Source organism: Salvia hispanica, chromosome 2 (assembly GCF_029641045.1).
Source record: "Salvia hispanica isolate PSC_SH4W2 chromosome 2, Shi_PSC_v1, whole genome shotgun sequence".
NCBI classification, from domain to species: Eukaryota; Viridiplantae; Streptophyta; class Magnoliopsida; order Lamiales; family Lamiaceae; genus Salvia; species Salvia hispanica.
In genome coordinates this window covers 22,209,926-22,232,447 of record NC_142693.1, presented here as the reverse complement: position 1 = coordinate 22,232,447, position 22,522 = coordinate 22,209,926, and the positions used below count along the sequence as shown (strand labels likewise).

General features: G+C 36.8%; 4 protein-coding genes across 16 annotated transcripts; 1 reads left to right on the top strand and 3 right to left on the bottom strand.

The window, feature by feature from the left end:
• Positions 1–1,839: 1,839 nt before the first annotated feature.
• On the bottom strand, positions 1,840–3,399 carry LOC125207032 (Dof-type zinc finger DNA-binding family protein). Of its 2 annotated transcripts, XR_007173920.2 has the most exons (3): positions 3,263–3,399; positions 2,235–3,092; positions 1,840–2,157 (listed from the first exon to the last, which is right to left on the bottom strand). XR_007173920.2 is itself a non-coding variant. In XM_048106243.2 (2 exons), the coding sequence occupies exons 1-2, from the start codon at positions 3,329–3,331 to the stop codon at positions 2,310–2,312; spliced, it is 852 nt and encodes a 283-aa protein (XP_047962200.1). In that variant the 5' UTR covers positions 3,332–3,399; the 3' UTR covers positions 1,840–2,309. The 2 variants fall into 2 exon arrangements, 1 of the variants encoding a protein (XP_047962200.1); XM_048106243.2 differs by having other exon boundaries at positions 1,840–3,092.
• A 7,194-nt stretch (positions 3,400–10,593) lies between these two features.
• LOC125201850 (mitochondrial arginine transporter BAC1-like) lies at positions 10,594–15,816 on the bottom strand. 12 transcript variants are annotated; one of them, XM_048100123.2, is made up of 11 exons: positions 15,570–15,816; positions 14,807–14,896; positions 14,393–14,515; positions 14,119–14,222; positions 13,948–14,041; positions 13,677–13,878; positions 13,246–13,344; positions 12,964–13,167; positions 12,480–12,553; positions 12,254–12,304; positions 10,594–11,205 (listed from the first exon to the last, which is right to left on the bottom strand). In XM_048100123.2, the coding sequence occupies exons 1-8, from the start codon at positions 15,699–15,701 to the stop codon at positions 13,121–13,123; spliced, it is 891 nt and encodes a 296-aa protein (XP_047956080.1). In that variant the 5' UTR covers positions 15,702–15,816; the 3' UTR covers positions 10,594–11,205; positions 12,254–12,304; positions 12,480–12,553; positions 12,964–13,120. The 12 variants fall into 12 exon arrangements, with proteins under 12 accessions (XP_047956080.1, XP_047956077.1, XP_047956074.1 ...); XM_048100120.2 differs by having other exon boundaries at positions 12,964–13,175; positions 13,690–13,878; XM_048100117.2 differs by lacking the exon at positions 12,480–12,553 and having other exon boundaries at positions 10,594–10,881; positions 11,008–11,205; positions 12,964–13,175; positions 13,690–13,878.
• LOC125201852 (squamosa promoter-binding protein 1-like) lies at positions 10,895–12,034 on the top strand. Its single transcript, XM_048100126.2, has 2 exons — positions 10,895–11,196; positions 11,637–12,034. The coding sequence occupies exons 1-2, from the start codon at positions 10,895–10,897 to the stop codon at positions 11,737–11,739; spliced, it is 405 nt and encodes a 134-aa protein (XP_047956083.1). The 3' UTR covers positions 11,740–12,034.
• Positions 15,817–21,648: 5,832 nt separating the features above from the next.
• LOC125201853 (dormancy-associated protein 1-like) lies at positions 21,649–22,386 on the bottom strand. The gene is made up of 3 exons (XM_048100128.2): positions 22,250–22,386; positions 21,942–22,158; positions 21,649–21,870 (listed from the first exon to the last, which is right to left on the bottom strand). The coding sequence occupies exons 1-3, from the start codon at positions 22,344–22,346 to the stop codon at positions 21,834–21,836; spliced, it is 351 nt and encodes a 116-aa protein (XP_047956085.2). The 5' UTR covers positions 22,347–22,386; the 3' UTR covers positions 21,649–21,833.
• Positions 22,387–22,522: the final 136 nt, after the last annotated feature.

Sequence of the window (22,522 nt, the reverse complement as noted above, 5' to 3'; positions counted from 1 at the left end):
TCTTGGCCAGAGGGCTGTAATGGTACTGAACGATGATGAAAAAAAAAATTCTGAGTTCGAAAAAGGTGTTTCCTGATTTTGGATTGAAAAAACTAGGATCGAAACATTGCTCTGATACCATGTTGAATAATCAGATATTGAACATTGGAGAAGATTGTTTATTCACTGAATTGTGTTTTTTGATACATTGTACATTGGTATTTATAGGGCAAATATACATAGGGACTAGACTATTGGGACTCTACATTATAAATGCTATATCCTCTTTCCAATGAGTTGGAACTTCATACTTTCTCTTCCCCACATTCTTGGATACTTCAAGTTGTCTTTCCAACACTTTTTGCTATTTTTTCACATTGAATTTCTGATTAATGCGAAAAGATGGACATATTTGTAGTTAGTAAGACATGTTAATATCGAAGTAATGTTCTAAATATAATTTTTAAATTAATTTGAATAATCTGAATCAATAATATACTGGTGGAACCAGAAATTTGTAGAGAGATGGGCAAATTTACATATGAAAATATGAGGTGGGGCAATTGCCCCTCTTTTAATGAGTGTAGGTTGTAACTTATACTACTATTCTTTATACTGTACTATGCTTACGTAAAAACTATTTGCCTCAAAATAAATATGGGCCCAAACTAACCAAATGAAGGCCCAATAAAGTTGTTCTAATCATTCTATACCAGTAAATTTTGAAGCGGCCCAGTCTAATAAACAGGTGCAGCGGCGCAGCCCAATAATATTTGAGAAATTATCTGCTACACGTCGCAGTAGTACTCCCATGTGCATTTGAGCATAATTGGTGTAGAACACAAAAAATCTATTTTTGCATGCGTGTTTCTTTTTCTAGATATAGAGATATATGGGCAAGACTTTTATTATGTTTTTCGACATATCACTTTCTTTTTACGTATTTGTCCATAATTACCCAAAATATTCAATTCATATGTGGAGGGACTACCTCAATGGGTAGTATATATAGGATTTTCGTTTAATTTGACAAATAATGCAATAGCATTGATGGGCAAAAAACATGAAAATGGAAATCCAGGATTTGAACATGAAACATCTCCACTCAGAAAAAAACATGAGACTTTATATATATATATATATATATATATATATATATATATATATATATATATATATTTGATAATGGTAGTATTGAAAATTTCATCTAGGTTGCATTAATAGTGTGCTTCCTACATAGATTGAGTAACCCACACTCAATTACTACTATCATTTATTCATTTGACAATTTTGTAAGCGTAAAAATAAATGTAAATTAATAAAACAAAATTGAAAATGTTAATTTGGACCAAAAAAAAGTGGTGTTTATGGATTGCCTTGGCATGAGATAAAGTAATACTGTATCTCTTTATTATACATAAAAGTATACTACATTACATTTATTAACAAAGTGAATCAAAATTAACATGAAAGTCAAACAGTAGTGAATCTCATTGTCACCTTTACTTGAGCATCTTATGGATGCTAGAATATGAGGTAAAAAGTTACATGGGCTGAGAATTCCATAACTTTTATTCCGATTTCAATTAGGCATGCTAAAATGTTTGTAAATCTCTTTACCAATACGTAATTTAAACAAGGGTAACGTCACAACAATTAAATGCAAATTTCAGTAAATCTCCCCAAGTACTCAAATTACCAGGAAAAAAGAAAGATTATTGTGTGAATTAACAGAATGCAGATATGTATAGATACGTTAGAGCTGAAAATGAAATAACAACAATATTAATCTCTCTCTGTCTCTTGTAGACCAGTTCCCCAAAACCGAAAATCAACAAATTCTTGAAGAAATACAAACAATTTTCCAAGATGTAAATGTATTAATCCAAAGTAAACCCCAATTCCAAAAACCTGATACACAAACTAAACAAATACACCAATAAAAAAGAAGAAAATTAAACCAATGTGACGATAATATATATACATATATAAATTAAGGTTTACCTATTCATAATCCCATCAAATCAAAGTGATAACAATGTGTTTGAATAAGAAACCTTTTCCATGTGTTGGAACAAGAAGAAGAGGATCCGAGGTTCCTCTCAGCGCAATATAGCCTTCCATGTAAAAAAATAAAGCAGGCTGAATTTTCTTGCTGCTGACATGATCGCTCCGATCCTAATACCCTCCTTCTTCATCAATAGCGGAATTTAAGAAAATTTAAAAAAAGAAAAAGAAAAAGAAGAAGGCTATACCTAAAAAAGAAAGACCACCCAATCAGTTAATGAATGATTAAAGAGAGAGATTAAAATGAAGATGAATGGAAGGTTCTAGATGAGAGATGGAACGGAGGTTGAAGGGTCGAACCAAGCTCCCAAGCTGCTTGTGTTCCAAACTAGTGAAGAAGGATCAGAAGAGTTAATCTGATCGATAGGGTTTGTGTTTTGGTTCGGATTCTGGTTGGGGTTGGGGTTTGGGTTCCAAACCATTCTGTGCTCTCCTTCCGCTTTCATTTGCTTATCCATTATACCCGGGTCGTCATACTGGATCAAAGACGCCATTGATGAGGAAGAGCCGAAGAAGATAGAGTTGTTTTGGATGGGCTTGAAGCCGTTAGTGGGAGGTTCGGGTGAAAACCCTAAGCCGAGGCTGTTGATTTGCGGGGAAACCCTAAAACCGGAAAAGGGGAAGTTGAGCTCGAGTGGATTAGGGTTATTAAGGCCGTAAAACAAAGGGTTTTGGATATGGTTGGAAGGAGGTGGAGGGAGATCTATCTGGGGGTGGGAGGTGGAGGAGGTGGTAGCGGAGGAGGAGGAGGAGGAGGAGTGGCGCTTGGGGCGCTTGTTCTTGCGGCAGCCTCCACCAACGGGGACGTTGCGGAGGGTGCCGCCTCTGGTCCAGTAGCGCTTGCAGGCTTTGCAGAAGTGGCGAGGCTGAGACAAGCTGTAGTTGTTGTAGTAACAGAATTTGGTATTGGAGGAATCGCAGCGAGGGCACTTGAGAGGAGGGTGGGGGTGATGATCAGCTGGATTAGGCTTGTCGGCGGCCATCACTTTATTAGTAGCTGATGATGAAGCCATCAAAGTTTTGTGATCATCCAGTATTATCTGATTCTGAGGAAACAAAGAGAAGGAAAGAGTTGGAGATGGGGTGCTTTTAGGGTAAAAATTAACAACACAATTGGGATATTCTTGGACAAAAGCTATAAAACAAAAGATGGGGTCATCTTTGCTAGTGTAATAATTGAGACAATGAGAGAGAGAGAGAGAGAGAGAGAGGCAACCTGTGGCCATTGGTTAGTGGTGGAAGAGATGATGTTGTTGTTGTTGTTGTTGTCACAGTTTCCTAGCATTTTTGGTCTTCAATTTCACACAAAGTGGAATCCGTAGAAGCCAAAGAGTATCAAGACAAAGAGCAGGTGAAAGTGAAACCAAAGGGTGTCAAGACCTCAGCTAGCTCGTTGAGTTGACGAGGGTGGAAATGTTGTTCAACAACATTTTAATTTAATTCCCTTCATTCAATACTTAATTAATTAGTTTCACGTGAATGAGACCATCACTTCGATTACTTTAACACTTTTTTGCACTTAACCACAATTATTACAAATTAATCCTTTTGGCTCATCATATTTGAATTTATTAGTCGCCCTTATATATTTCAAAATTAGCCTTTTCGAAATTTTATTCTTGTCATAGTATGTTTTTTTTTGTAATGTCTCTCTCCCTGACTCCCTCTCCATAGTAAATGGTGTTAATATATCAAAATAGCTATTATTATACTATAAAAGGTAAAAAAAATTTGTTATAAAGGTGAGAATATAAACACAATAGCTATTTTATTTGGGGTTAAAGTACTGTTTTAATTGCTTTTAAATTAAAAACTCAAGGCTAATAATAGGCCATGAATTGACCTATTTATTTTAATAACAATTCACAAAATACGGAGTATATTATTGGACGTGAACTAAGAGTGAAACTGCAAGAGTAATTATTTTTCAATTCTTTTCAATTTAATAAGTAGCTACTCATGTACTCCCTATTCCCTATGTCCCTGATTAAGTGTCACAATTTTCTATTTCGATCCGTCCCCAATTAAGAGTCACACTTCATTTTTTACCATAAATAGTAAGTAGGTCTCACATTCCACTAACTCAATTCACTCACGTTTTATTATAAAACCAATATAAAAAAATGGGTCTCACATTCCACTAACTTTTTCAACCAACTTTTCTTTACATTTCTTAAAACTCGTGCCCGATCAAAGTATGACTCTTAATCGGAGACGGAGGGAGTACTAACCAAGTGGTTATTTTGAAAGACCAATATAGCATATGTATATTCATCTTCTCGAGAAATTAGATAATTTTCTTATCTTATCGCTATTAATTGATTCATTACAAACCAAAAAAATAGTACTCCACTGTATGTAAACAAACTTGTAATTTGCAATACTTGATTGAAGAATAAAATAATTTAAAATACTAGTAGTAAGATAGGGAATGTAGGTGCAAGTAGGGAGTGTAGGGCGACATTCTTAGCGAGGAAGAGGACAGAGAAATAAAGGCATAAATCTCGAGAAGTTCAAGAATGTTGAATAAACTAGAGAACAATTTCCATGGAATTTGCAAAACCCAACGCAATGCCAAATATCCAATGCATAAATGTAGAATATAGTATGCATAGTAGACACAGCTATGTTAGTCACTCACATTCCCGCAATTGGTGATACAGATAAGAGACAGAGATAGGGAATCCCAGGGCTCCAAACACCATGCTGGAACCAGCAAATCCCACTTATTCCTTCCTATTACTATTATAACAATACTCTTAATCTTACTTACTAAATTAATGCTACATAATATTTTCCTAGTATTTTTTATGGAAACTTTAATGGGGATATGGTTCAGATATTCTGTTGTAGAAGAGCTCATTATAACCAAAAATAAAAAATACTAATATGTAGAATTTCGAGGTTAATATATCAAATTCTAGTCATATTCATATATACAAAATTACTGCGAATGACTTTATTATTGAACAATGTAAATTACGTATGTATGTATAACTTGATTTTTCGACTAGGTTGGTTTGTATTGTTAATCTGTTAAAAAAGCTGGCATAGGGGGATTTTATTTCAATTTGTACGACATGCAATAGTTAAAAAGAAAATACTATTTGGAAAAAAAAAAACATTATGAGTTGATTTGATCGCATGTGCTACAAAACTAAGGGGGGAGTTGTAATTTCCCTATTGCAAATTAAGTGAGTCTTTCACGTCTTTAAATAAAGCCGAGTGTGACAGGAAATAACAAAGGAAGAATTGATCCAACTTTGCAGAGACTTGTCTCTCATATATTTAATAATTAAAAACTATTAGGAAATCGGACACCAAAATCCAAAGAGAGAAATGGACCACATGTGAGTGGTGGATGTCTACATCTAATTCGTACCCATATATATGTACATTGACTATGCTTTATTATTCACTGCATCGTCAACCCTATTTTCTCACAATAAAAAGCCAAAACTAATTAATCATATTTACCAAAGATAACGTTATTTCACTTGATGTTGATGCTTTCATTAATTCAATTCGACTGATATAGTATGTGTTACAAGACATCTCTCTCTCTCTCTCTCTCTTTATAAAAAGGGTAAAGAAAAATTAAGGATATGGGGGTTTTAGATTATGAAGAAGAGCATATACTGTATAACATAAGCACGAGGTCCCATGTGGTGGCAGCTCATCTTCAATTAAAAACCAAAAGCTGTGAGAATTCAACCAACAGATTTTGTAGTACCCCTAGAGATTTTCTCATTCTCCTAACTATTCCATCATTATATTTATACCTAAGTACAATTGCTTTTCTTTTATTATGTTTTGGTTTACAGATTAACACTTTTTAATTACTCATCCATATTTACATGTTGATCATGGGAATTTTTTGTGTTAACTTCTCTACAGCATATATGCATATAATTATTAAACAAGGGATGAATCTTGTGTTATTTATATGCAATAATATGACACCCACCCTTCATGAAGATCAATGTGGCTTGTACCGTATAAGATAAATGGTAGTAGTACATAATTTCTTAATGACCATAAATTACAAAGGAGCATTTACTTTGATTGATTAAATAAAAGTAATAGTAATAATATGTAATCCAGTAGTATAAATTAATCCACCACATACTTTACAATTGACGGGTTGAACTTTTTTTTTTGGATCTTATATAACTAAAAGGTTGTATTCTGTTTTGTGTGCAAGTTTTTGTTCCATGGAGTACTATTAATTAGCCAATGATCATTTTAATGAGGCAATTATGCAAAGCAAATCCAGCACATGGGCAATGTAGTCCTTTTCCTTCCATGTCTTATTATGACTTTAGGTATTTTTCTAGCTAGCCAAAATGAAAGAGTGTTTTTCTAGGAGTATATTTGTATGACCTCTTCAAACCCACGAAACTCAATTTTGGTACATGCATGATAAAAATATTTGTACCCATTGGTTTAGGAAAATTGGACTCTTTGATTATTTATAAATTGTATTCTTTCTGTTAAATATGGCCAATCGTATTTAATTATAATATTCCATTAGTGAAAAACTTGAATATTTTTTGCATGGAGTTGTTCTGGACTTCCAATTCCCAATGAAGAATCTTCGCTGCTAAAGTAGTTCCAGACTCGAGTTGTTCCTCACACTTTCATCCTCGATTCTTGCTCAATGTTACAAAATGCTGCTGCTAATCTTCTATAGGCCAGTATTTATTTCTTTTATCTCAATTTTCGAAAAGTTCAATAGGCTTCAAGGTAAATGGCAATTTTGAATAGCAATTCTTTTTCAATATCTAGAACACATGATAAAATCTTAACTAAACATCGATATTCTTTGGCTAAGTTGAATATATTTGTGATATTTTTATGAGATAAAAGAGGGTAGACATGTGGAGATAGAGAAAGAGTGTTGGTAATGAGAGATGGGAAGAGGGGCCAAAGGCAGTGATTAGCCACCATGGCTGGCAAAGTGACAAGATAGATTCCCCAAAATTGGCCAACACTCATTTCTTTTCCCTTTGTAATTTGCGGGACCAAACTCTCTCCCACGCCCATGTGCTCCCCAATCATTTCTATTTTCTCTACATCATACATCACTTAATTACTTAAATCTTTCGATACAATCGGTTTTGCCTCAAGAATTTTAGTGAGTCCCTCATAAATTAATTCACAAGTAGGAGTACTAATTAAAACACAATTCGAATAGCAGCCGTTGAGACTTAATTCTGGTCTAGCTAGTAGAATAAAATGAAAAGAAATGTGGCACGTTGGCTGACTCACAACTCACACCCACCACTACCTAACATCTCAAATTTGAATTATGGCATGGATTAGTGCATTGGTCAAAGGCAGTCCACATGCTTCGACCATATTAAGCATTGGCATGGAGAGAAAGGCCCCTCCACTCCTATATACCAACTCAACTACTTCAATTCCATGAACATTGATTTTTACTAGTATTATACTCCCTCTGTCCCACAATGATAGTCCCACTTTGACCAGACACGGGTTTTAAGAAATGTAATTAAAAGTGAGTTGAAAAAGTTGGTGGGATGTGGGTCCCACTTTTAAAGTACAGTATTAGTTTTATAATAAAATGTGAGTAGGAATGAGTTGGTGGAATATGTGGTCCACTACCAAATATAGTAAAAGTGAAATGGGACAAACTTTGTGGGACGGATGGAAATGGAAAAATGGGACAATCTTTGTGGGACGGAGGGAGTATTTGGATGTCTCTTCTTGGCTATTTATATTATCACAAATTAAGATTTACTTACAGACAACATTATAATGCAAATGACTTCAAAACCTTAAACCATAAGAGATGTGTAAGCCTTGAACAAACGTGAGAGACAAAACATACAGATTTAATATTAATTTATGATCATTTAAACAGAAGAATGTCATCAATTTATCATCTTGTTTTTCCTTTCGAAATGATTATCAAACAAGAAGTGCCTTCATTTCAATGTCAGGAGCAAAAGAGGAAAAAACAAAAAAAAAGATAATAAGTACAAAAACTATTTGGCAAATAATCCGTAAATAGAGTGGTAGAGAGATCAAATCAAACTATCTGCTATTCTGTCTTCTTTAACAAATACTTGCATCCCGAATTTGGTTATCATCGAGTGACATGCACTATAGTATATATAGATCTTAAGTTCTTTTTCATCCCACTCATCTTTTTACTGTTTAAGTGGATTGAACTTCAAATCCTAGCAAATGGAAAAGTAAATCCAAATTTATTAGATTATAACCCAACCAATCACAGTTAGTTTTACCATGCTTGCTAATTGTTTATTCTATTCTCTAGTGTATCTTTATTTTGACTAGTACACAATTTCTTTATTCACGGCTATAAAGTCTAAAACATTCGAAATTTGGCAAAATGTCAAACTCAAACAGCGGTCTAATAAAAGAAGAGAATATATATATTTGAATGAAAAGATGGGGAATTTTTCATGTGGGGTCACACGCATGCATAGTTGCAGCGCACTTCATATGAAGATTTTCTGCAATAATACTTTTAACTTAGATTGGAAGTAGACAAAATCGCACCAAAGAAACACACTAAATAGCTATGATAGTGGCAGTCGCCAACAAACATTATCTCCCAAGTTGTCATCTTAATATTCGTTCACTAATTTTGTAGTAATTAAGTTATTATTAATACAACGGAGTTAAAGAATTAATTTATAACTAACAACTCTGGCATTAAAGAAGAGGACGAGGTAGTTACGACAGGAAAGCAAGAAACAGCCAAAATTGACCAGTCGGTTAGATTGTTTGTTCAAGGAATGTTTTTTTTATATAAACAAATAGAAGAAAAATATTCGGAGCTAACCTTGCGTAGAAACTTACTAATGCGAATGTTTTTTGGAATAGAATAGGCAATTAATGTAGGGATTAAGCACTAATCCGGTTATTCAATGCTATATTTAGACCTAACTCGACGCAACATGGAATAATCTTTTTTATTTCAAGGTACTTCTACAAAATTAATAAATCTACCCATTTGGTTGCCAAACTACAGGGACCACTAGTCTCTATCCTGGATTTGTGGTCCTCCGAATCTAACAAGTGTGTGTGTGTGTGTGTGTGTGAGAGAGAGAGAGAGAGAGACCAACCTACATATCCCAATAAAAAACATAGCTTGCAGCCCAATGAATGCCAACTTAAAACGAATCTGATGAACTAGTCCAAATCCAATTTGGGCCTATAGAAAATACACGGAATTTATGAAATCCTATTTACTATAAAGATGGGCTAAATCGTTTGAATTTTGTGTAGACTAAAAGGAAAAACAACCCCAACCTATAAAGCAAGGTAGAATACCATGGCTCTCGGCAATACATTTGTTCTAATTATAAACATTCAGTGTTGCAACCACTACCAAATTTATTTATGCATTATGCAAAATTTATTTGGTACTCATATTTAATTTAAAATGAGCAACCAACTCAAAGACCCTCGAGGATACAATTTATTCATATAATCCATTTCTTTATGCATCAAAAGTATGCCAGCTTAGTAACTAAAAAACTATTTATCCACCAGAGCACAAATATTAAAGCAAACAAGCTCAAAAGTCACTAAATAACCAAAAAAAGGAAACATGGAAAAAAATTACTACTAAACTTGTGTTAGTCTTTCAATGATGGATTTGGATCAGAATATTTACCAGATCTTAGTATCAATGATTTCAATGAAACATGGTAACCAATTAAATTAAACCAATTCATTAGTATTAACTAACTCCCAGACAGATTATAAAGAAAAATCAAAGCATTTGGACGTACCAACCACAAGCCAAACACTAAACAGCTGTCCTCGTACAGATGTGGACCAACCCAAATAAAACACTCTTCACTGTTACTATACGACCTAACAAAATGCATACTTGTATTTTCACCACGACATTAAATACAAACTCCCCACAAAAATAGCCTAGTAAGTGAGTGCCCACTTTGCTTCAAATTTATTGGTTGCCCAGTATGCAAAATTTCATGTGGGAAAAAAAAAATTACTGTGACAATTCAATGAAATAGTTGGATGAATAAGACGTGTCTGGACATGAGCAGAGAGTAAAATTTTCAATTATTGAACTTCTCATTTTCCAGCCAAGTATCTAAATAATATACTCCACATTGTGGGAACCGACCCTCTTGGACAATGACCACCAAAACAAGTAATAAAATCATTACTGGGTGGAGTGACTTCTAAAACAGCATATTATAATGATTTAAGGCTAAAAGCTGTTTCTCAATAACATCTTCATTTTCTATGTTTACTAACCAACCCAGGGAGGAAGCTAGAAATTGATCAAAACAGTGACATGGGATTAACCGCCGTGTGAGGTACACAAAATTTAACCGTCTCACTTCAGCAAAAGCTTTGGCATGAAAATACTTTAGAAACCAATCTCTGGAGTCTGAACCGTTTCTTGGTTGGCAGAGATAAGATATAAAAGTACAGCAAAACATGATAAATGCATGTGTAGGCAGATGAGTAGGACATTCCAAGCTTTATATCAAGAAATTGATGTAGGGTCACATGGAAAGAAGTTTAGAGTTTTATTGGAAGAGTTAAGAGTGGACTCAAATATATGTTTTACATAAACAGAGTTGCAAATGACCCTCTACCATCACATACTTTAGCATGCTTTAACACCAAATATTGTTTTGTACAGAATTAGACTACGCATTCAAGGAAAAAAGAAAGAAAAGATGGCATCAGTACCTGTGGTCCTGGCCTATTTCTGCTCTTCTTTTCCACCAGTCAAGCTCGACTTATTCACCTTTCTTCACTTGGTTACTATTCTTCGGGCATTCACTCTCCAAGATTCTACGGCAAAGGAATGGAAATCAGCAAGGAAGAAGGGAAGCGGATCCTCCAGGAACCTGAACTCGACGAGGAAGGTGAATGCGATGAAGATACCGGAGAAGATAACAAGAAAAAAGGAGCACTGACCCCCTCCAAAAGAAGAGTATCTAGCACAGGAGGATCAACACAGCGTTCTTGTCAGGCAGAAGACTGCACTGCTGATATGGCTGACGCCAAGCCTTACCATCGTCGACATAAAGTTTGCGAGTTTCATGCAAAGGCTGCAGTGGTTCTTCTCTACGGCTTGAGACAACGTTTCTGCCAGCAGTGTAGCAGGTTTGGTTCCTAAAATTTGCAATTAAGTTGAGTTCAATGTATATTTACTTACCATAAAGATAGGAAAATGGGAGCTTTTGTTTCAGTTTTCATTGTATGGATCATGGAAAATCATGTATTGCTCAATTCATACAATTGAAAGCAGGTCACGAGGAGAATATATGAAGAAGGATCTAGGTAGTAAGACCACAGTTCTGCAGAGAATAGTTAAAATTATTTGAAATACATCCGTGTTAGCCATGAAATCTAACACGGATGTATTAAAGAAAATTTTATGATACATAAATGTTCCTCCAGGGCCATGGAACCCTTTACTCCCCAAGTCCAAAACAATTTAGCCATGGAGGGTCTGTTGCCTAATTTAGCCATACTATGTATGAAGACAACAAGATACGATATGTGCATCCTGTTCAGCATTCACTCTCTCACCACATGTGCAGGTTTCACGAACTATCAGAGTTTGATGAAGCTAAAAGAAGCTGTCGCAGGCGTTTGGCAGGACACAATGAGCGGCGACGCAAGAGTTCATGTGATTCTCACTGATAAGAGATGCAACAAAATAATTTGGCCTATAGAAGAAGGCAAATTCACTAAATCCAGATTAATGAGGATGCCATAAAACCAGACCTACTTCTGAGGATTCAGTGTTCTCTCTATCTTCTGTCAATTGCTGGATTTCTTTAAACAAAGAACCGGCTCAGTCTGTATGAGTCAAATATTTTGTAACTGTTTCTTGTACTTGTGGTTCGATTGGTATTTATTAACAATGTATGTATCATGCCACCTAAGGAAGCTACCAAAATAATGCTAAACCTCCTTTGACTGGCTTTATCTATAATTTGATCGTTTAGACCCATCAATTACCTAACTTCTACAACCAAGGAATTATCTTATAAGATCAAGATCTTATCACAAATATTCCTAAGCTTAATTGCAGAAATTGAGTTTAGACATAGATCCTCGATATTAAACCAAGGACTTAAAGTCTTTAAGATTTCCCTGAGTGCTTTTATACATCCAAAGGTGATGTCTGAAAATAAGAGATCATAAAGCATACCTCAATGTCCTGGCTGATATCCAGAGAAGAAATACTAGCAGTCACCAGCAACTGCGTGCAACCATAAGAATATCAACTTCAAGCTAATACACTTTTAAATTTATACCAGGCTGCCTATAGGAAGTATAAAATTTTAACGGAAACATAATTTGAAATGCAAACACAAAATTGTTAAATTTAGGCAACTATATTCTAGAACAGTGACTGGTTCATATGAGTGCACAACCTGAGTAAGAGATGCAACCAGTATTCAAAATCACACCATGATACAGACTCGGAAATACATCCACGCCTACAGATCTTTCAAAGAAAATATACTAGCAATTAATCTTCATTAACAATGTAAAAGTTATGGTAAAAGAATCTAGCAAGTAAAAGTGAAAAATCAGAAATTCCATGCTCATAAAACCATACAGCCTGTGCTGCAATCTGCACATGTTCTTATCCATAGACATTAAGTAAGCTTCAAATAGTTTGTGTGTGACTTGAATCAAGAGCTCACTGAGTTCCTTATCAAGGATAAATAAAGCAGATGAGAGAAACAAATTGTAAATTATACAAAGTAAGTAAAAAAATCCAATACATCAAATCCACCTCCAATCATTGATAAGCGAAGTATGACCGGATCATAATTTATGTCTATTTCATCAGATCATTTCAACACTATTGTGCCAGATTGGGAGTAATCTTGAAGGAATCAAACTGAGTACCGATAAAAAGTATCGCCATCTCTTCTAGAGTGACCAGAAACAGAATCAGCAATTATGTCTTCCGATGGACACCGTGGTTAATCACGCTTGATCCCCAGAATTTTCATAGCCAGTTCCCATGTGACAATAGCAGAAGCATTAGCTGGAAATGCTCTAACTATTGTAGGACCAAGCCCCGTATAGCATCCTCTGATTCCAGTTCTCCTATAAATCTATCAGTGAGAAAAATCAGAAATTTATTGCTAATGTTGTGCAGACCTTAAAAAGAAGCTTGTTGCATACCAATTCTAGAATCTGGACTGGATTTCTTGTATGGTTCTTCTCCGGTGAAGTTTGAATTATGGTCTTTGCAACATCTAATGGCAGAACAGCCGACCAACACTAACATTTGCAGAAATGATTGAAGAAGTTAGAAGCAGAAAAGGATGGTACAGAATCTACAGATAAATACAGAAAGACATAAAAGTGAAGCCAATAGTCAGAAAGAGCAATTCTGTCAATCTTTTGTACTCCCTCCGTCCCAAGGAAGATGACCCCTTTCTTGGGCGGCACGGGATTTTGTGCAATTATATTTTGTGTGTTAAGAGGAGAGAGTAAAGTAAGAGAGAGGAATAAAGTAGAGATAAATGTGTTTCCATTTTAAGTAATGGGTCATCTTAGTTGGGACAAAAAGGAAAGTGAGTCATCTTCAATGGGACGGAGGGAGTAATTACTTGGAACACTTACGGCTATCCCACCAAGGCCGCCACTAACAATCCCAACTCCGACATCAATCACATGGGTTAGATTAGAGGAGGCATCTCTGAGTGATTTATGCATGTAATAGCGCACATACTCATAAGTGCTAAAGAAGACAGCATTTCCAATAGATTCTCTAAAAAACGTGGCACCTCCTCCACGGTAAAGGCCTGTAAGCTGAAGTGAAATGATCTCAGCTAGACAGGAATTCACTGTATTATATCAACTGACTATCATATTTCTCACCCCTTCGCTTTTAACAGTTTTAAGGGCACAATCAACAGGACTGCTGTATCGACTTGAACTTTGAAGGATCGAGTCAGCACCTTGCACTTGCATTCTACACTGAAAATCCCACAATCACACCAATGGTGTGAACAGCTCACAGAGAGATGCCAAGGTTTGGTTTTCATTTACCTTACCAGCTCAGATGGGCAAAGTATAAAGCTAATAAAACCTCCAGCAAAAGCTCCTGAAGGAAGTATGGCAAGAAGCTGCGGCTTTCCACTTTCTGGTTTTCCCTTTAAAGGCACCCCAAAAAGTCAAAATTAAACATGGGAGGAGTAGCAAATACGCATGTCATTCGTATAAGCAATCTGTAAAGTTATAACTTAGCTACTTTCCTGTATCATCAGCATCAAAGAACTCTAAAGCATGAAGGGTGGCGATGTCTGTGGAATTCAACATATACCTGAAGAAAGTGTTTTGTCTGGGAATAGATTCCAAAGGCAAGTGAGCTTTCAAAGGCCATTCCAACAAAAGACGACGTTGCACCACGATAGAGTCCTTTAACCTGCCAAAATAGCAGTAAAGACTAGAACATGACATAAGACCATGATATACTAAGCAGTGAAGTTGAAATGACAAATGACTTGGTGACATTATGATAAAAAAAATCAGAGTTCACTAAGAATTTTATTTGGGTGGACAAACTTCACTGATTGAGATAACCCTGATGACCATCATAAACAAAGTAATACAAGAAAATCAACACAAGGAAAAAAAAAAAAGAAAACTGAAGTTTCAGCCACATAGCATGCAAACTCAATAATAACTATGAAAATGTGCATCGAACAAAGGTCTCACAAGGAGTCAAGATGCATACTCCTTCCGTCTTCAATATTCTTGTAGTACAATGCAAACCACTCCTGTACTTAATCCCATTAGCGTCTGTATTATATTTTTGCAGCTTCACCTGCTAATACAAATCGACAAGGACAAAAAAAATTAGATACCCGCAAGTTTTCCTAAAAAATGGTGGTTCTTCTACAATTGATGAAGTATCTTTAATCACTCATAAAAGGTAGTCAGAAGTGCAAGTTAAATTCACAACAAAGAGAGTTTCTGTGATTAATTTTGGCCTAAAATGCTTGGTATTGGAAATGCTACTGATATAAATTCTTGATAGGAATCGCAATTTCAACACCAACAATATTGCGACGATAACCAAACTCCTACATATTTTTAGTAAGGGATTTTAATGATGAAAGAGCAGCCACAGGTCAAACATTTATACTGTAAAGTGCCTAAACTTTGACAACCTTCCGCTCCATCATCAATAGGTTGTCACTAGAATTTATGCAATTTGAAAACGAAGATCAACTAACTTATAATAACTCATTCACAAATCAAAATGCAGCAGGCCACTTGTTCAAAGCAAACGAAGTACATATGCTAACTAATTTCTTTCAGCTCAGATTTTATCCAATCTCTTGAATGGACAAAATTACAAGAGGATCATTCTCAACTAGCAAGTCATCAGAAATTGAGTCGCGAAATCCAATCCACCAGGATTCCAATCCAGAAGACAAACACAATCGAATAACTAATAAGGAAATTATGAGAGAGAGATAGAGGTATAGAGGGACCTTGACAGTATCGAATGGATGACCAACAATGACAGTGGCAACTCCAGCCAGCATACCGGCGACGTATTCCTTGTAAGCCGCACTCTCCCCCATTGCTGTATGAAACTCAAAATCCAGTGAGTAAGCCAGCATTGAGCAGTATCATCTTCTCGATTGCACTAACTATGAGATCAAATTCTAATCCGGCGGCGCAGCAGTGAAGATAGGTCGGATGCCGCTCCTCACTTAAGTAAGTTTATGAATTAGTAGGATTTGTAAAATGATGATAACTACTTTTATGGAGTATAAACAAATTCAGTATAATGCTTTATAGGGAGTAATTTACTTTTATCATCGAATAATTAGTTGTTCTCTTTTTAAAATTAAAACAAAATAGGAGTAGTGAATATTTTGCCATTTTGAACTTTATGGAATAAGTGTAAATTTGAGATTTAAGACAATTATTTAATGCATTTAAAGTTAATTAAAATTCAAATGGACCAAAGGTATTTGAGAACTGTACACCATTAATTTGTAAAGTTTTATTTATAAATTGTTTGGGCATATATGGACTCTAAGACGAGTCAATAGTTTTTTCACAATTTTGAGCAAATTAAATTGTAGAAATTATATATGAAAATACCCCTAACGAGATAAATACGACAAAATATACCCATCACCATGTGCTGTAACGTTGCCAATTTTATTGGCACGAATTTTAATACAATGCAAAATGGAGCACTAAAAATTTCTCACGATTCCACAACTCTCACAGTATCTGTATCAAGCCATCTGAATTTGAAGTATATTCAAAAGAAAAAATAAATAAACTCATTAGTAATAACTGTACCTCATGATCAGAATTGACAATTCTGAAGCCTCACATAGTAAAAGTAGCTCATGGAATTTACTATACTTATAACATGGCCACTTATGAGTAGCAATCTCACAGTATGATCACCCCAACTGATGACAAACTTTGCTATAATTTGATAAATTAGAGTTACTTACCAAGCATTTGTTCTTTCAATGGGATTGTATAACATCTTTCATATATATGCTGAAGAAGATATTTACAACCTACTTGGTATAAGGTCAGTAGAAAATCTTCGAGGTAGTGCTGTGGTCTTGAGCAATAAATTTGGCAAATCGAGAACCCTTTTTAATTTGTAGCTTAACTGTTGTCTTCACCGGGAACTTTCAGTATATGAATGTCAAGTATAGGCTCTAGCTTAGGCTTGTCGAGTTCTTGTAAGAGCATCCGCAATGGTCGGCTAGCGACCGGCTAGCCGATTCTTCGCGCTGGCCGATCGGCTAGCCGAACCATTGTAGGCGGCCAGCGGTATACCGGCCAGCCGATCGGCGTGGGCTGGCCGATTGGTGGGCGCTGGCCGATGCGCTAGCCGATCGGCTAGCCGCCATTGTAGCTGCCCGATCGGCCAGCGATCGGCCAGCGCCGATTTTTATTTTTATTTTTATTTTTTTTACAAACCTATATAAACGCGATTTTCGTTTCATTTTCATTTGCACCACTTGTTTTAACGAGTTTTCTCTCTCTCTAACTTTCTGTACAAGAGCATCATCGCGTGATGAGTAACGCGGGTGGTAGCGGTGGTGGTAGTGGTGGGGATGCTGAGGAGTACGAACGGAGGATGAACGAGGCTATGAATGCCTACATGAACCGCGAGATGGAGCGGTACATGCGTATGGTGGAACAGCAGGCGATACCTCGCCCTCCACGAGTTGTCCACCACCGAGCAGTGATTGATCGGGATCACGTAGTTGCACATCAGCAGCTGTACGACGACTACTTTTCAGAGAACCCGCGGTTTCCCGCCAACATGTTCCGACGGCGTTTTAGAATGCGCATGGAGTTGTTTATGCGCATCGTTGGGGCATTAGAGCATCAATATCTGTGTTTCCGCTTCAGGCACGATGCGGCTGGCAGACCCGGCCACACCCCTATTCAAAAGTGCACGGCGGCAATCAGGCAGTTGGCCTACGGAGGCGCGGCAGACATGTGGGATGAGTACCTCCACATCGGTGAGTCGTCAGCCCTGAAATGTCTGAAGGAGTTCTGTGGGGGCGTGATCAGCATTTTCGGTGAGCAGTACCTTCGAAGCCCTACTCCCGAAAATTATCAGAATTTGATGCAGATGCACGGGGAGAAGCATGGGTTCCCCGGGATGTTAGGCAGCATAGATTGTATGCATTGGGAGTGGAAGAACTGTCCGACTGCCTGGAAGGGGGCCTACACGACCGGCTACAAGTCAAAGAACCCCACGATAATCCTCGAGGCCGTAGCTGATTACCGAATGTGGATCTGGCATGCGTATTTTGGGGTAGCCAGGTCGAACAACGACCTCAACGTCCTGAACTCGTCTCCCCTCTTCAACGAGAAGTGCCAGGGCGTCGGTCCAGCCGTCTCATTTGTGGCCAACGGCAACCGGCATGATATGGGCTACTACTTGGCGGATGGGATATACCCTCGGTGGCCGGTCTTTGTGAAGACAATCCGACAAACAAGTGATGAAAAGAAGGCCTACTTTGCGCAACGACGGGAGTCGGCGCGCAAGGACGTGGAGCGCGCATTTGGTGTGCTCCAGTCTCGATGGGCGGCAATTAAGGGTCCAACGCGTTTGTGGGATGTCGGATGCGTTTTCCAGATAATGTACGCCTGCATTATCCTTCACAACATGATCGTCGAAGACGAAGGCGTACAACTGACTAGTTGGGTCAGTGACGATGAAGCCGGTCCAAGCCACGGAACGGCCACCCCTAGTGTACGACGTGGGGTACCTCTCGATGAAGCCGGCCGTCTTCAGGAATTTGCCAACATGCGCCAAGTGGATGCTCATATTCAACTCCAAAATGATATAATTGAAGAGTTGTGGGCACGGAGGATTGCACGGCGATAGTTTTTTTTCTTTATTATGCATGTAATTTTTTTTATCTATGTAACTTTTTTAAATGCAATTAATGAATTTTCCCGTGTATGTGTCGTAAATTTAATTCCGTAATTTAATCGTAATTTTAATTCCGTAAATGTAGTATATTTTGAATTATTTTTATTGCGGCTGGCCTATGGCTGGCCTAAATCTGATGTGGCAGGTGGATTTTTTAGTGTTGCTGACGTGGCAGGGGAGAGAATGGCTGGCCTATGGCTGGCCTAAGTACCATTGCGGATGCTCTAAAACAGCAAGATTCTGCATATCTGGAAAAGCAAGTATGGGTTCTCATCACATATCTGCTTGTTCATCACATTTTAGCATCACTTGCTTAAGTGCCGATGCTTAAGTTCAAATGTTGAATAACCACCATGCTTGGCATTGCAGTCGAAGAATTTATTAATTAAATTTAAGGTCAGATACAATCATACAAACCAACTCAACAAATGATGGCAGTAATACTTGCGAACGGATTTAAACTTGTTATCTCAAAAGAAAACCAAAAAAAGAAGACAAATCATAAACTTAGCTAGTTTGGTGGAGTAAAAGTGCAGTGGAGACATGTTAAGAGCACATAACATATAGAAGTGAACACTGATAATAGTACTTACTCACTACAAATGTGTTTCCAAATGTATAACTCAATGCAGGTGGTTGGAAGCACATTTAATGAATACTCCCTCTATCCCATAAAAGATGGCACACTTTCCTTTTTAGTTTGTCCCACAAAAGATGTCACATTTCCCTTTTTGGAAAAAGTTCTCTCTCACATGAATATAAAAATTATATTTTCTCTCTCCATTTAACACACAAAACAAAACCTCCTAAAATTCCGTGTCATTTTTAAAGTATGCCAACTTCTCTAGGACGAAGGGAGTACTATATAGTAAAAAGAAAACAAACAAAATGCATAGGAGTATTAAATTGTGTTGATCCAAAAAATGGGATAGAAATCTGTGGTTATGTACAGCTTGTTGGGCTTTGGAATTAATTATTAGCTTGTTGAAGCTGCAGCAGCCATACAGTGTGGTGGTATACAAAGCATAAAAAGCCAGCTTGCGCACAATGACTCTTACTAGTTACTCCTCGTTATATTGAGGAGGGCTAATGATGCGTATTTTAGAGTATCTGATTCAGTTCATACAAGATATCAAGTTTAATTAATCAACTCGAATAATACTACGATACTGCAAGATTACAGCGTCGTTAATAGTATTTCAAGTGTCGATCCACAGGGAGGTAGAAGATTGTTTAAAACTTAAAAACTTAAAAAGATGTAGCATAAATATTTAATTTTTTTGGTTTTGAAAGATGTTGACAACATAAAGCTACATGTTAACTAAAGAAACACTATTCAAATGAGAAAATACGCCACTCCAAGTTGCTCACTAAGCTTGTATTGTTCTACACCTATACAACGAAACATATGAAGGGATTAAAACATCAACCTAATCACATACATTGAACATGTACACGATGAGTAGTTCACAATTAGCTGAACACATAACCTATGAACCAATTTTCAATGTTTATAAACTCCTGCGGAAGCGCTGGAGAAATAAACATCTGCTATAATCACCTACTTAATCCACTATCAAATTATCATATGAACAATTCTAATTCAATAGCATACCAACAAACAAACATTCCTAAACTATGTTAAAAAGACAATAGCAAAGGAAAGAACAACACTACATTATTAGCCAAAAACATAGTGTATAAACATTGAGCACATTGTTGGTAACAAACACATGAGTTCAAAAGTGTAGAAACATCCACACAAAGCCTAGATTACAACTTGGAGCAACATAGAGAGTTTAGCCTAAACACATGGTGGAATTTGCAATAAAAACCATAGGAATCATGCTCTCGACGAGTGAAATTGGGATGTGGAGACGGATCGTCGGAATGTTGGCCAGAATTTCTTCCTTCTCTTCTTCCTCCTCTCTTTCTCTCTTTTCCTCTCCCTTTTCTCGTCCAAGAATGTCTAAATCTCCCTCTCAAAACCGCCTCCAAACTATATATGAAAACTGAATTTGGAGGTTAATTCGTCTTCGTACCCGGCCGGGTGCATTATTGGGCATTAAAATCACCCGGCCGGGTGGCCAATTTTTAGGGCTTTCTGGAATTTTCGTATTTTGAACATCGTACCCAGCCGGGTGTAATTATTGGGCATAAAATTCACCCGGCCGAGTGCCTCATTTTGAGAGCTTTCTGGACTTACGACGCAGACTGGGCAGTCTGTCAACTTGGGCAATCTGTCAACTTGGGCAGTCTGTCAAATTGGGCATTTTGCACGACTTTTTCAATGACATCCAAGCTTCATTCCACGTTTCGTTTCACCATTAATTCCTCTTCCTACAACATAAAATATACTTTTGCAAGCATCAAATTATATAAATCATGTAAAGTTATGGGAATAAAAATGTACAATTTGATTGGCATCAGCCAACACTCGGAGCCGACAAGGATTGGACAGCAACAAGTTTAATCAATAGATAATGATTTAGCACATAAATCATACACTTCACATCCACACATACTAACAAGTTTTGGAACATCATAATATGATGAGACTTGTAATGGTGAAAAGCATGATTTCGCATTTTCAAATAAGAACCAACGAACAAAAAACATTATGACATTTTGTATATATCAAAAGGCAGAGAAACCCAATAAACTTAATTCAGATAGAAATGAACACATCAGAGAAAGTTGATTCTCGATATCAAAAAGGCAACAAGACAAATAATCAGACTTCAAAAATGTTATGATGCACAAACATGTCTGTGTGACAATGTGTGCGTGTGAAGAATGGATTGAGAAACTCACATGAGGGCCTTCAACTCTGACCATCACACCATAGTTGCGACCAAGCTCAGAACCAATGGCTTATCCGTGAACTTTCATTACAATTTACCGCCGCAATTTGCTTCTCCCTTCTTTTCCATAATCTCATAAGATACTGGAGTAGTAAAATGGCTGGTTTTTAACTAATCATTGCTTAAATTCTTACTCCTATTTAATGGAGTATTTTCTACAATCACTTTTATCAAAGTTGGGATATTTTTTAGCTGTCCTTATGAAAATTCAAGCCAATTTTTATAAGTATGTTCTATTAAATGAAATGATGCTTTTGTTGGATAAAGTGGTAATCAACTACACATCCATTATTTTCATAGCAAACAAACAAAAAAAGAAAAACTACAAGATAATCTTTAGATCAAAAAATAAGAAAAAAATAAAAAGAAAACGAAGAAACCTACATATTCCACCAAGTTTATAGGTGTCTTTATTTACAAAAAAACTACTCCAAAACCATGGCCATCCATTTCTTTCAACGATGCTTGCTCCTAGTATCCCCACTATAAAGCCTGCAATTAAATCAAAACAAATAATCACAATGTTCATCAAGAAATAGCATGCATGATTGTGATGGTTGTACCAATCATAGACAGTAGGGGAGTTGGGCTGCGGCTTATCAAAATAGTCAGCTCCCACGTTTTTGGTGGCGGAGTTGCTTCCCGGGTTGAACACGCTCCGCCACACATTGTCCTTTTTCCCAGTCGTCGGTGACATACTCGTCGGCGTTCCCGGCGTCAAAGGGCTCGACGGCATCGACAGAGACCTCTGGTACACGATGCCACTCCCCTCTCCTCCATCTAACCATCAAACACACACGCATGCATGCATGTCTTCATTAAACTATTTATGCATTAATAAAAATGAATTAGTGTTGTGCTTCAAACCAACCTTTGGGGCTGGTGTACACCTTTTTGAGGTGTTTGAGGCCGCGGTCCGGTTGCGGCCCGGCCACCACATCGTCCCACAGGTGATCAAGAAGCACCATTTTCTCTCACTTTGTAATCTCTTACTTAATTACTTTTATTTCTTCTGGAGTCAGTATGAATATCATATTTTGTTGATTTATATTCATTAATAATGTTAAATTAAGGTTGTGCTGAAATATCTCCTTAACTTGCTCTATGGCTTGCATATCCTTCTTACACTGCAAATAATCGGGTG